General features: G+C 46.7%; 1 protein-coding gene across 1 annotated transcript in view; it reads left to right on the forward strand.

Annotated features, from left to right (window-relative positions):
* Nucleotides 1–14,461, forward strand: part of LRIG1 (leucine rich repeats and immunoglobulin like domains 1) — a 120,365-nt gene that overhangs the window by 36,016 nt on the left and 69,888 nt on the right. Inside the window, exons 2-3 of the mRNA XM_007192641.2 lie at nucleotides 3,181–3,252; nucleotides 13,336–13,410. Of these exons, the coding sequence (XP_007192703.2) occupies nucleotides 3,181–3,252; nucleotides 13,336–13,410 (147 nt within the window). The remainder of the gene's footprint in view (nucleotides 1–3,180; nucleotides 3,253–13,335; nucleotides 13,411–14,461) is intronic.

Consider the following 14,461-nt stretch of genomic DNA (forward strand, 5'->3'; position numbering starts at 1 on the left):
GGAGAATAAATATTTTCCCCATTTCCTGATAAAGCAGTTGATGATCAGCAGCTTGTACCAGGATTTATTTCTCAAGACTAAAAAGCTAGGCAGCTCTGTGTCCAGAAGCAGAGCTGTTCCAAGGGACCTGAGCCTCAGCCACTGTCTTCTCTGTGTGTTGCTGATGGGCACTCGAGAGGATAATTACTCTTAGAGCCAGTCTGCAGACACTCAGTTGTTGATATATGGCTTTTCTAGTTCATTGAAAGTCAAAAAGTCACCGCATCCAGGCAGACCCAGTGAGTGTTTAAATTTCCACTTACAAGTATCTAAAGCTTTGTTGCTACTTACTACAATCTCCATGTGAAGTCCTGATACTGGCTGGTTTCTTGATAAAACTAGCTTACGGAAGCCCCCTTTCTCAAGCTGCCTTATCTAAAAAGCAGAATTTGTGTAGCATTTTTGAAATTTAAATAAATTGTGTGTGCTCTTTAAGGGAAAGATGGACCAAGGGGTGTTGTGATTTAAAGTGGTTTTATTCTTTTTTTTTCTTTATCTTTTTAATTTAATTTTATTTATTTATTTATGGCTGCGTTGGGTCTTTGTTGTTGAGCGCGGGCTTTCTCTAGTTGTGGCTAGCGAGGGCTACTCTTTGTTGCCGTGCGCGGGCTTCTCATTACAGTGGCTTCTCTTTGTTGCAGCGCACGGGCTCTAGGCGCGCGGGCTTCAGTAGTTCTGGCATGCAGGCTCAGTAGTTGTGGCTCGCGGGCTCTAGAGTGCAGGCTCAGTAGTTGTGGCGCATGGGCTTAGTTGCTCCGTGGCATGTGGGATCCTCCCGGACCAGGGCTCGAACCCCTGCCCCTGCGTTGGCAGGAAGATTCTTAACCTCTGTGCCACCAGGGAAGTCCGAAAGTGGTTTTATTCTAATACTGAGTTGCTAAAGGATGTGGACCCTCCTGGGGTGGGAATTGAGGGAAGTGATTTCATTCCAGATCGTTCAAAACAGAGCCACCAGGAATTGCTTGGGTCCTGGATCCTGTGAGCCCCAGCTCCAGCCCTGGCCACGTATAACAAGCCAGAAATAAGTTATTCATTTTGAACCTAGATCAGAGCTTGAAAAACAGTGGTTCTCGGGCTAAATATGGTCTGCAGATTTATATATATACTTAAAGAATTGAAAAGATTTCACATAAAAATTCAGAGATTGAGCCTCTCTTGGAAATGGAGGAGACTGGTCTATACCACCCTTGTTTCTGGAAATAGGAGCAAATGCCCCCTTTAGGTGGAGGGCGGGTGAGTGGGCACTGCTGTGTCGACCTCATTCCACACCTGGCAGGTGACCACCCGCATTACTTGCTTGCCCTTCCTACTCTTGCCTTTGTGGTTTCTGAGTCTTTCTCTCATGCTTCCTTTAGCTCAACAACTCCCATTACCTATGATGATATAAATGTCACAGTCATTATAAACTCACAGTATCTGTAGACCCAGAAACAAGATTTCCTCCCGCCTTTGTCATGATAATATGCTCACCACAGAAGAAAATTTCAGTCTTTTCAGTCCTTTTTGTGACGTGAGAGAATTCTCTCCATTTGTGGATTTTCTGTTCCAAGTCTAACCTGCTGATTTCTAAGTATCCCATTGTAAATACTCCTAAGAGCAGACAAGCTCACACTTGACTTCAATAGGTGGTTTAAAAATTACCACCTTCAATTTTTATGGTATCATAATCCTTGGACAAATTGCTTTTAATTCAGGCTGTGCCCTGAACACAGATGTACCATTAATTTCAAGGGTAGTTTTACTTTTATTTAGATGAATGTCTTGAGTTGACAGTGAAATGGCTGTCAGCTCTGGCCTAGTATTGATTGGAATGTCTCTGGAGGAAGCTTCAAAGAAAGTTGGCACTTAACGTGATGCTGGGCCCCTTAAGAGACAGACTCTAAACTCATGATTCGCGGTACTTGTTAATTGTCAGTAATGGCGATGGAATTAATAGCTGAGATGAAAAATGTTAGCCAGCCCCTTCGGCATACACAGGACTAGGTGTATTTTAGTGGCAGGGGGCAGGGCACAGTGCACAGTTAAGTCAGGGCCCACGTGGTCCACATCTCTGTGGACTCTGTTCCTGGAAGATTAAGCTGGTCCAGGTTAAGGGTGTGATCCGGGAAGCTCAGCCGATCAAACATTGCCCCACTTGGTCCTTGTCTTCCTCTGAGGAAGGGGTCGGGGATGAAGGGGAGAGAGATGTAGTTCTGAATAATTGTGATGGTTGCTATCATCTTAAGGAGGCTGCTGGCACGTGAGGCTTTGGTTCACACCGATGTTTCCCCGTGACACTGCTCCTCTCTCCTGTGCGCTTATCACTCGAAATATTTATTCATTGATGGTAGGAATGCTGTGTTCCTATAAACCTTATGATTAGGGTTGTACATTGCTCACTTCTTAAACAGTCCTTTCAACTTGGAGTATGCATCTGAGCGATTTTTCATCTTAAGTTCTTGTTTAGACCAAGGTCTCTCGACCTCTGTATGTTAGCGTTGACACTCAGGGCTGGATAATCATCTGTTGTTAAGGGCTGTGCTGTGCGTTGTAGGATGTTTAGCAGCACTCGTGCCCTCTACCCACCAGATGCGAGTAGCACACCCCCTCCACCTTTCCTGCAGTCCTGACAACCAGAAATGTCTCCAGACTTTGCCAAGTGTCATCCCTGGTTGAGGACCACGGACTTTTAGCCAAAGAAAGATCAGTCTCCAGCCCTTCTTTCCCTTTACTACTTCTTGATAGTGTTTGATGCCTTAGTAAAACATTGATTTTTAAAAATGCCATTTAGAATAGCCTTGGACTTGATATGGTACAAAGCATTTGGACCAGCATGCTCTAGTGTAAAGTAGGAGGACTAGCTTCCCTCAGAATTTCTTTATAAAGTTGTGAAGTGGCAAAATGGTATTGATTGAAATCCATTTGGATTTAGCCAGCCTCAAGTGAATTGAGATTTTCACAGTGGCTTGTTTATGGATCCAAGTGGGGATGAGGTATAGCTGTAAATCTCATTATCAATAAGATTACTTAAAATAGGGTGTGAGATACGGGCAGTTATGAGGGAGAGGGATTATTTTTTTGGGGGGAGGGATGGGTAGACGATTCCTGAATTTGGGGGTATTGATTGAATTTTTTGTTTGTTTTTTTCTCTCCTTTTACCAGAAACCTGAGTTACAGCAAACTTTCTGAGATTGATCCTGCTGGTTTTGAGGACTTGCCGAATCTACAAGAAGTGTGAGTGCTTTTCCCCAAACTTCTGGGGGTTGGGGGGACGGAGAGCTCCTTGGAAAGACTCTCTCTTACGGCAGCTTCGCTCTCTTCCCTGGATGAGCAGTCTGAACTTGTTAGAAGGAGCATCTGCTAGGGACTGTCGGGGACAAACCGTCCTGCTTAGATAGTGCTCCTTCACTGAAGCCCCTCTCTTTCCTGGGCAGTCCAGCAGGTGTGGAGTTACTGGAAATCACAAGTCCATGGTGGGTGTATAGGCTTGTGGGAAGCCTGGTGGACCAGCTGGGTTAACACCCCTGGCTGGTACTTCCCCCAGTTCCCAGGGCGCTAGAGCAGCCTGCTTTGCAGGGACATATGCGCCAGCCCACCCCTTCTGTTTCCCAGGAAACCAAGGTATAGAGGAATAGATAGTAAGGTAGACTTTTCTCTTCCCATCTCCAAAGAGAACTAGACATTACTGCCTTTGGAACTCTAGGCTTGCTGCCTCTTGCAGTGTCCTTTAAGTCAGGCCTCAATCTTTTCTCCTTCTCCTTCTCTTCCTCTTCTTCCTCTTCTTCCTCCTCCTCTTCCTCCTCCTCCTCTTCCTCCTCCTCCTCTTCCTCCTCCTCTTCCTCCTCTTCCTCCTCCTCCTCCTCCTCCTCCTCCTCCTCCTCTTCCTCTTCTCTTCCTCCTCCTCCTCTTCCTCCTCCTCCTCCTCCTCCTCCTCCTCCTCTTCCTCTTCCTTCTCCTCCTCTTCCCCCTCTTCCTCTTCCTCCTCTTCTTCTTCCTCCTCTTCTTCTTCCTCCTCTTCTTCCTCTTCCACCTCTTCCTCCTCTTCCTCCTCTTCCTCTTCTTCCTCTTCTTCCTCTTCCTCTTCTTCTTCTTTTTAATGTGAAGAATTCTGCTTTTGACATGGATATTAGGGTTATCAGGATTTTAATTCCACGGGGACTTTAGAGAAAAGCCATGCATACCCACTGCAGAAAATTTGGAAACTGTAGAAATATGTAAAAACAAATGAAAATCACTATAATTATCACCCAGACCTAACCATTGTGAACACTTAGTGAAAAATATACACCTCTACACTTATAATTCTGGAATCAAGCTGTGTTTATATTGTGGTATTATGTCTGTTTTTTTACTTATCCTTACATTTTTGACTACTTTGTCACGTAAATTAAAAGGTTTTTACTATCCCATTTCAATTTTTGTGTAAAACTACTACACGTGAATATTCCATAAATCATTCACCCAGTGCTTCTGTTGTTAGATATTTTTTAGACATTATTAACTGCTTTACATATTTTACTTATTATATGTAACTGATAAAAGTCCTTGTTTATTTATTTTATTTTATTTTATTTTTTTTTAAATTTTATTTATTTATTTATTTATTTGGCTGTGTTGGGTCTTCGTTTCTGTGCGAGGGCTTTCTCCAGTTGCGGCAAGCGGGGGCCACTCTTCATCGCGGTGCGCGGGCCTCTCACCATCGCGGCCCCTCTTGTTGGGAGCACAGGCTCCAGACGCGCAGGCTCAGTAGTTGTGGCTCACGGGCCCAGCTGCTCCGCGGCACGTGGGATCTTCCCAGACCAGGGCTCGAACCCGTGTCCCCTGCATTGGCAGGCAGATTCCCAACCACTGCGCCACCAGGGAAGCCCAAGTCCTTGTTTATTATTCTTTGATTCCATTGTTGATGATTTATCTAAAGGAAATTTAATCAGATGGTGCAATTTGTAAAATACTTGCATTCCCTGCTGCCGTCTCCAAATTCTCCAAGGTGGCGTTTATGATTTCCATGTCCGTTTAAAAAAGGTTTCAACTTCCAAAGTTAAAGGAAGATCAGAGTTGGAAGGGGCCCTTGGAAATACTTTGTCCAGGATCATTATTTTCCCATAGGGTCAACAGACCAGTGGTCAGGGCAGGGAAGTTTGGAGTGGGTTATTATGTTAGTTTGCCAAAAAGACCACAGACTGGGTGACTTCAAGAACGGAAACTTATTTTCTCACAGTTTTGGAGGCTGGAAGTTCAAGAGCAAGGTCCTGGCAGGGTTGGCTTCCTCCGCAGCCACCTTCTTGCCGCCTCTTCGTGTGGCCTTTCCTTTATATGCACACTTCCCTGGTGCCTCTCGTGTGTGTCCAAATGTCCTCTTCTTAAAAGGACACCAGCTATATTGGATTAGGACCCATCCATATGACCTCTTTCAAGACCCTTTCTCCAAATGCAGTCACGTTCTGAGGTACTGAGGGCTAGGACTTCAACATATGAATCTTGAGGGAATACAGTTCAGCCCATCACAGCCACCCAAGGTGATAAACGCAGTCCATCAAGGAACCGGTTTGCTTCATAACCCAGTGCTTTCCCCTGATCCAGGCTGCCTTTAACGCTTGTGGTTATGATATTCAGCTTCTGCATGTTGAGTCTCAGAGCTTAGTGGTTTCTTTTAGAATTGGACAAAACAGAAATTGAGGTGTTTCTTCTGGCATTATTCAAGCTTTCATTTAACATTTCCTTGAGTACCTACTATGTGCCAGGCACTGCTCTGCTGCTGGGAGCACAGGAGTGAATAAGACAGACATACAGGGCTAGGATTAGGGTTGGCAAATGAGGCATTCGCCTCAGGTGCAGAATTTAAGGGGCCTCTAAAAACTCAGCATTTGAGATAAACGATACCTTAATGCAGTATTTAAAACATCAGAATGAATGCCCCAAAAAACCCCATGGTCAACAAAGTACAAGAAGTTTCGGTAAAGTCAGGATCAGCTTTACTGACCTTTCCTTTGCCCCAGGCTCCAGTCTGGCTTGACACGGCACTGTTGCCAATCCTATCTTGGTGTGAAAACTTAGATACTCTGTTCTTAATGAATTTTGTTTTGTGTTCACTTTGATCTTTAAAAAATACTGCATTCAGATGTTCTTTATCCTGGCTCCGGAGTTTTTCGGCGGCCCCTTAAATGCTGCTCCCCTTCTCCCCCAATCCTGGCGCTGCAGACAAACCTCGCCTCTCACAGAACTCATGTTACGATGGGGCACGACATAGGGGTAACAAGGAAACCAGTAGGACTCACTGGTGGTAAGTGTTAAGGGGGGGCATAGGACAGGGTCACGGGAGGATTTTCTTTTTTTGTGATTTTGGAGGGGTGATAACGGAGCCAGCGTGCTTAGGATGGTGGTGATCAGATCAAGCAAATGTGAATGACGTGGACAGGACAGGCTGCAAATACAGGCCCCCAAGGAAGGAAGAGGACGGAGGGCCATTGTGCCTGGCGTGCGTGAGGGGTGCAGTGTGTGGCCAGCGCCTGGGTCCTGCAGGGCCCTGGGGGTCATGTTAGGTTATGGTTCCAAAATCATTGGCCCTGCCATAAATTTGGGGCACAGTAGATGCTCCCATGAGCCTTTTCTGCATTATTCTCTCTAGTTTTCTTTTTCCATTTGTTCCTTCCCCAGACAGCCTTTCAATTTTCATTTGGTTTGGTTCCCTTGACCTCCGGCTTTTAATCCCCCTTCTACTTGGTGCTTTTTTGGAACGTTAAACCCCACCCATATCTAGAACTGAGAGCATCTGACTTGCACCTGTCCTTCATTGGGGATGCTGGTTAGTCTTAAAAATAAATTTCCCGAATCCCAACGGCCACTATAATCACAGCAGCACTGCACTCAAACTTCGGGGAAGACTGCCTCATTTCATCCTGACACCAATTCTATCTGATTTAAATTCTTTCCTTTACAATTATTTTCTCCACTTTACAAAGGAGGAAATGGAAGCTCGGAGAGGTTAAATAAACCTGTGCAGTGTTGCCTAGTTGGTAAAGCTGAGAGCTGAACTCAAATCTGTTTGATTCCCAGAGCTGTGCATTTAACCTTGAAGCTGCACTGCCCTAAATCCCCATACCCCTCATCTTAACCCACAGCCTTCCACCGAAGATTTTAAAAGGACAGGAAGTCCAGTGTTTATCTCCTGTATCACTCGTCCTGCACCAGTCTTCTCTCTCTAGGTACCGAGTATTTCCTCTTACTCCTCCAGACCCCTTGTCCAAACCCACACCCCCTCCAAGCCCAGCCTCCCTTCTCCCCTCCCAACCTGGCTTGTCTCCCTCCCCTGAGCTCCTGTTGAACTTAGGGACAGGATGAGGCTTCTCACCCACTCCTCTGCGCTCTCTCTCTGCTGGGTGTACCTTCTCTCCTTACTCCTGCTAATGCACTCGGGAATGTTGACACACGTAGCTGGCCACCGTGCTAAGCCATCCACTCCTTATGGTCATTCTACCTTTCTGAGACGGTTGGAGGAGCCGAGGCCTGGGAACCTGGCTGCAGTCGCACAGCTAGTACATGGGAGAGCTGGGCCTGCAGCCCTCCGTCTAACTCCTGTCCCAAGCTCTCCATGGCAGCACTGCCTTCCTGGGTGTGGCAGCCGTAAAGACAGGGATTGCCCTTTATGGATGCAGTAGGGTGTACTGGGGAAAATGCACACTTGGTAGCAAGCAGACCTGGGTTTGAGTTCTGGTTCTGCCCCTTAGGGGGACTGTGTCCCTGGACAAGTTACTTACCTCTGTACCTCTTTTCCCTCTTCTGGAACATGGGCATGATGACGCGTTATCGAATTATAATAATTATTCATTGGAGCTGGTGTCCAGAGCCTTGCCCATGGGGAGGGCTCCCTGTGTGTTATTTCTCTTCTCTTCTGCTACTTTCAGAAGCACACAGCGCACGCCCCTCGCCTCAAGCTCGGTGCCTTGTTAAGAAGCAAATCCTTGAGGGCCGATAGGTTGAACCCTTTACCACCGTGACCCCCTCTGGTCCCTGGTGTCACACTGCGGGATGGACGAGACAAATTCCCCGGGGGCCCAGAGCAGTGGAACTTCTCACTGATAAGGATCGGAGCCTTTCCCGAAGGGAATTTTAATACATGACGGAGGCAGAAAGAGGCCGTCAGGAGTGCAGGGTGGGGAGGTGGAGAAGGATATTGAAGAAAAGAAAAAAATCACAGCTGACACACAATTGCTTCTAAATTAACTGGGTCTCCTGGGAGCTGTCAGTTCCCCCTAAAGCCTGCACAGCCACTCGAGTCTGGAAAGCTCAGCGCAAGGGGAACCACAGGCTGGCAAAGCAGCGGGCGGTGGTTTAGCAGTGGTTTTATTTTGGAGGCCGGAACCACAGAGCATCGCAGGCCAGTGGGAGAGAGAAAGCGAGCCGTCGGAGGCCCCCAGAGGACGTGAGGACCTCGTGCACCTGCTGCCAAGCCACCTGGCCCTCACTGCCCGCAGCTCCTAGGAAAGCCCACCAGGGAGGGCCTCCAGCCAGCGGGCCTGGACGGCGAGGCTCCGCTATTAATAAGAGGGGCTATTTATACCGGCCTCTTTCAAAACTGCACTCGGATCACGTTACTGCTGCCTGGCCCGGGAATGCTTCATGTGGGTGCTGTCGTGTGCTTTCCAGGGCCGTTGACCTAAAATGTTCCTGAAGGCGGCGAGGAAGGCTGAGTGTGCCCTGCCTCCGGGTATTTATGGCTCACCCTCTGGTGTCCCAGGCTTCTGCTCCCCCCGCCCCACCGCCCCCGTGTGTGCGGGTGTGCGGTGTGTTTAAGGGCGGGGTGAAATCCCGAGGGGGTGTCGTGTGAGGCACTGCTTTTTGGCTGTGAATTACCACCACCTGTTAAGCATTTACTATATATCTGGCTCTCTCCTAGGCTGTTAGATTTAATTATTTCAGCCAGATCCTGCCAAAACCCTATGAAGTTGGTGCTCGTACTTTGCACATACTGGGGAGAAGGAAGCCAAGGCACACAGTGAGGTTAAGTGACATGCCGAAGGCCATTCGATTGGTCGGGGTAGGCTCGGGGTTGAATGGACCCGGGTCTGTCTGATGTAAAAATCTGAACTGTATAATCCCCTCCTAATAACCCCTGTTCTGCTGTGCCGTAACTGGGCCTCAGTTTCTTCTTTTAAGGTGAGGTGATGATGATTTAGTGCCTTCCTTAAAGGGTTGACATGTCATTCAGTGAGACACGGCACATAAAGCCCTCAGCACAGAGCCTGGCACATAGAAAAGCGTTTGCCCTTATTGTTTATAAGTGCTGACTTCAAGTAACTATATCCTATATCATGATATTAAAATAACTGTATCCGGCCAGCTGGTATACACACTATATCATAAGTCTTGCCAAAGTCATTATGTAGTCTGCCTTATTCTCAAGTAGCTGAAAACACTAATAACAGTTATTGATTAAGTGGCCCTGACTCCAAAATAGCGCGCTCCTACCTGCTACTGACGACTTTCTCCTGCTTGAGAAACAAAACAAACTGACTTTCCAACCCCTAGCCCAACTTTGACTGTTATTAATGGCAGCTCCCTTTGTGTTTGGAAACAACCAAACTGCCTACGAATTGGCGGATCGGCTAAATAAATTATGGTTCATTCATACCCTTCATCCCAGCCGAGGAGCGGTCCACCGCTGGTTAAAAGAATTAGGGAGATTTCCAAGATCTATTACTGAGGGAAAAACTGGTACCGAACCGTCTGTATAACACACAAGCATCTGTGTGAAAGAAAAACACGCGTCCATCCCTAGTAGCCGGCAGCCAGAGGAGGCAGACCAGAGGCCTGGAGGGCAAGGAAGCTGTCTATTTCAATATGTATTCCTGGTGTTCTTTTTTGAAACAGTTTGAAATTTTACTGTGTGCTTATCTCAGCTCTTCAGTATATAAATAAATATGGCCAAAAATGTTTTAAAAACCAGAAAGCACTATAACTCAGAATGACCTGTGGGTTTGTTTTTCGTTGTTTCTTGATGCCTAATTCGACTGAGGCAGTCATAGTAATGAAAGTCCTCAGAAACATCCTTTTTTAACATTTTGCATCTTGCAAAATGTAAAAACTTCCTATAAACCAAGTCGAGGACGTAAGTGGGAGTTTCAGAGAGAGCTGAGGGGGCCCAGAAGGCTGGGAAAGGCCCACCTCCACATCTGTCCAGGGAGGGCCCCCCCGCCCTCCCCCCCATATCTTTTTCACACCTTTTCCAGCTGCAGGGTTGAGCCACAATTCACGGTCTGACGCTCCTGGAGCACTTCTCGGTCCTAAATCATCAGGAAAAGGTTCAGTTATAGAAGCCAGATATTTTAGAAGGATTTTTAGGGCCTTGGATGGAAGCAAATTTGGGGGAGAGTCCGAAGGGGGGGGGAAGATTGCACAGCCCGAGATATTCAGAAGATTTCATCAAACACAGACCTAAATTCCGACAGTGTCTTTACGTGTGGAGAGTGTGCTGAACTTCCCGAGGGCCCTTCCCTGCCCAGCTCTGGCTGTGCTATTTTTGACCGGTCTCTATTTCGGTCTGGCAAGTTGGTCGTGTCTCAGCGCGAGTTGGTCCTCCGTTGCCTTCTGAGGGTAGTGTTCTGGTTTCAACAAGGGACAGAGTGAACCAAGAGAGAGCCAGCAGTGGTGGAGCTGACTTAGATTTACTAGCGGTTCTTTTTAAGTAGAAGTGATCCAGAAGTAAGCTAGCCTTGTAGATCTTCTCCTTTGAGCTCCATCTGACCTTTTCATAAATCCAGCAGCCCTGCTGAGATCAGAGCCTGCGATTTCTGCCTCATCCTGTTGACTCCGGGAGGCTGATCCAGACCTAAAATGTCCTGTTTACCTTCAGCACTGGTCCACGGCACCTGCACACTCTGCCTCCGGCATTTTGGTCAAGATATGAGATATAATGATGATGCCCCTTTTCCTTGTTCATTTATTATTCTGTGAAATTGGGTGGAGCAGTTTGTCATATGTGCAGCAGGGGTGGCTCATTCAGCCAGAGTTCCCCTGCAGCGAAGTCCATACTGTTCATTTTGGGTTTAAAATCAAGTCCAATCCTAAGCAACTACAGTGCAGTTACCATGTCACCCCAAGGGATTATGAGCTTTCTGCCTGCTGGCCTTTTCACTTGTGGCTCTCCTTTGATTTGCAGTTGTACTTTGTTCGGCTCTTGTCCAGGCCTCTCTCTCTCAGTGTCACCCTGGGGTGGTGACTTAAACTGAAATTTAGAACTTACCTGTAAGGTAGGGAACAGTACTAGTACCTGGTAGCGAGGTACTCAGAGTTGTAGCGATGCAGTGACATAATACTGTAGAGTTGCTGCTGTCCCTATAAATAAGTAGAGGTAATGGTTAAGAACCTAAACTTTGGGGCTAGACACACAGGGCCACTGCCTTTTACTGCTGGTGACCTTGGTCAAATTACTTAACATCTTAGTGATTCAGTTTCCCCATTGGTACAATGGCATTGTTCATGGGGCCTGCCTTGTAGGGCTCTAAAGACGGGTCAGTATACTGAAAGGCTCTTAGAGTCGTGCCTGGCACATAATAAGCCCTCAGTAAGTTAGCTGCTGCTATTATTATTATGACCCCCCCCCCCAACATCTGTGTTGGAGAGTAAATCTGTAAGAAATGAAGAGTTCTTAAGCAAGCTGCCTTCTTGGCAACAGGCCCCTGACCTTAGTTTTCCTTGCTCTGATAAGATCTGAGGCTCTCTTCTAGTAATATGTGCATTTACGGTACCGTGAAGATTTATTGGTAGAGATTCATACTGATGGAGAGTTTTCAGCGTCCCTGTACCGAGATAGGAAACGGATCACAGCAGGGGTGGAGAGATAAAAGGTGAAGGAGAAGCAATCTGATTTAGGGGGCAGTCAGATAAGAGACTGTTAAAGTAATTAATTGTCTCCTTCAACACACAAACAAGGGCCCTTTAAGTGGAGAAAGGATTTGCCGCATGATACAGATCTGCTTTCTCTCTGCCAGATGCTTCAGTCATGAAGCTATTGAAACAGACATTCTGTGTCCCTCGGCCCAGTAATTGCCAAGCTTCATCTCTAACTAGCTTTGGCACTGAAGAAGGCAAATGGGATAATTCAAGGCCTTTTCCCTTTTTTTTAACCCTATTCATTTCTATAAAAGATGGCAGACAACCAGATTATTCTATTCAAGCAAACGCTAGCTGTAAACTTGTATGAATACAGCTGTCATTTCAGTGGCCTTGTCTTCAAACCATAACAAGATGCTCTATGTAAGACATACTCTCTTCAAAAATGAGAATAAGATAACCCAGCTTTATCCTTGATTCTGCATCTCAGATACAGTTTCTTTCCAGCCCGTCACCCGGCAAAAAGCCTGAGCACTGTGCTTTGGCTTTCTTAAGGATTTTTGCGCTCACTTTGCAAGTCTGATTTTGGATTCTCTTCTCAGATTTGGAAACACATGTCCATGTAAGGAGGCCAGATTCCGGAGCCTCTGGGGGTGGACCAGGCGAGCTGTGTTCTGGTTCTCGGGCTTTCCCTTCCATTAAGAGTCACGAACTATGGAAGTACAGATTTAGAATATTCGAGCGGGAAGGGAGCTTGGGAAGCATCTGCGGTCTGAGGAGGATTTTCCAGTTGTCTGCGTGCAAAAGCGTGTGTGTGTATGGATATATTCCTGGGAAACGTGTCTGGAGACTTGAGCAGAGTTCAGAGAAGCTGGAATCTCAAATAGATGAGAATCTCCAAGTCCAGCTCCTTTGCCTGTTGTACAGATGAGGCATTGGAGTAATTGGCCCACATGTCCCAGCTCCAGGAACCCCACGGGAGTGCGCGAGTCTTTGGCGCTGGGTCCGAGCGCGTTGCCCTTTGGTGAGGGCAGAGCCGTGTCAGGGACGTGTACAAAACAACCAGGAGGGGGTTGTCTTTCCTCCCCAGATCCTTTTCTGAGTGTTTCAGCCCACAAGGAGCTCTCTCACTGGTGGTCTTGAGGGCGCTGTTGTTCTGCGTCATGCACCTTGGCCTGTGTTCGCAGTTCCCTGTCTGTTAGTCTTGATTTCTGAGCTAGATTGGAAGCTCCTAGAGGACGGGAGACATCCCCTGAGTGTCTATTCACAAACTCTGGGTGTGGTAAATAATTGGCTTTTGTGACCTGGCATAAATTCTCTCCCGTTAACAACTTGCTTTTAAATTCTTTATCTTGTATTCAGCATTACAACATAGCAGTCTTCCCATGGCCAACTCAGCACTGTTGGTTTTTTTTTTTTTATGTCTGTGATTTCTTACTGGTAATTTAAATGATTTAAATGATTCATTTCTTCTTGTTGTCATTACAGGTACCTCAATAACAATGAGTTGACAGCCATACCGTCGCTGGGTGCTGCCTCGTCTCGTATCCTCTCTCTCTTTCTGTAAGTGGTACCATTTGGGGGACCCTGGGCTGTGTGGGGAGGCCGTGGTATCATCTTGCTGACATTTGGTGGCAGGGAAACTCGTGTTCCTGGGCTCACTGGTAAAATAAAGGGGCCTTTCTCCATGTAGCTCTAATGATTATAACAAATGCCTTGCTTGCTGTTTTGGGGTGTGTAGAATTAAAACCCAGAAGTTTTGCCTCATCTTGAATTTGGGGGGAAATTATCTTTTTAATGCCCAGGGGTACATAGAATTAAATCTCTTTGTCCTAGTGGTTAAGCTGCAATTTGAGTGAATAAACCCAACTTAAAAGAAGCTGTGTGCATGATAAGACAGTAGGTTCATCTTTGTGGCAATGAATTTGGGAATGTGACTCCACTCACTTTCATGGCTTAAAAAAAAAAAACCACCGGCCTTCTGAAATCAATATAAAAGTAAGGAATTCGCTGTCATGGTCAAGTGTCAGACAACATACAGCCTGTCGATTATTATAGACAACACACTGGAAATGAAAAAGGGTATAAAGAGACTTAAATGAGAAAGAAAGGGAGGTAACTGAGAGTTACCCCACTTCTTCAGCAGTCAGGTGGAGGTGCTTGCTTGTTTGAAACTCGCCCAGAGGTCTTTCCAGATAAACCAGTCATGAGTCCAACAATTTTCTAGACCAGATTTTAGTGACAGCTCCCCCAGCAGAGCGCCTCCCTCTTCACACCTGATTTCCTGTTCCCACTCCAGCCCCACTGGTTTTTATTTGATTTTGATTTTGCTGGTGTTATAACTGGTCTGCTCACCTGTGGGTATCTTTTCTCGACCCTGAGCCAAGCAGAGGGACCTGGTGGGAAAGAGTCATCCGTCTGATGGCTGGTGCAGCTTTCAGATCTCCGGGTTTTGCTGGCCACAGGCCCTGTGTTCTGGAGGTGCCCTGTCCTTGTGAAACATGGTCTCGGGCTCAACCCTTTTCAAGGCACTGTGGGGTTGGGGGGCAAGGGGTTAGAATCGTGGCCCAGCCTTGTGTCCCGGACAGACAGATTCATCTCTCTGAACCTCATT

This window comes from Balaenoptera acutorostrata, chromosome 10 (assembly GCF_949987535.1).
Source record: "Balaenoptera acutorostrata chromosome 10, mBalAcu1.1, whole genome shotgun sequence".
NCBI lineage: Eukaryota > Metazoa > Chordata > Mammalia > Artiodactyla > Balaenopteridae > Balaenoptera > Balaenoptera acutorostrata.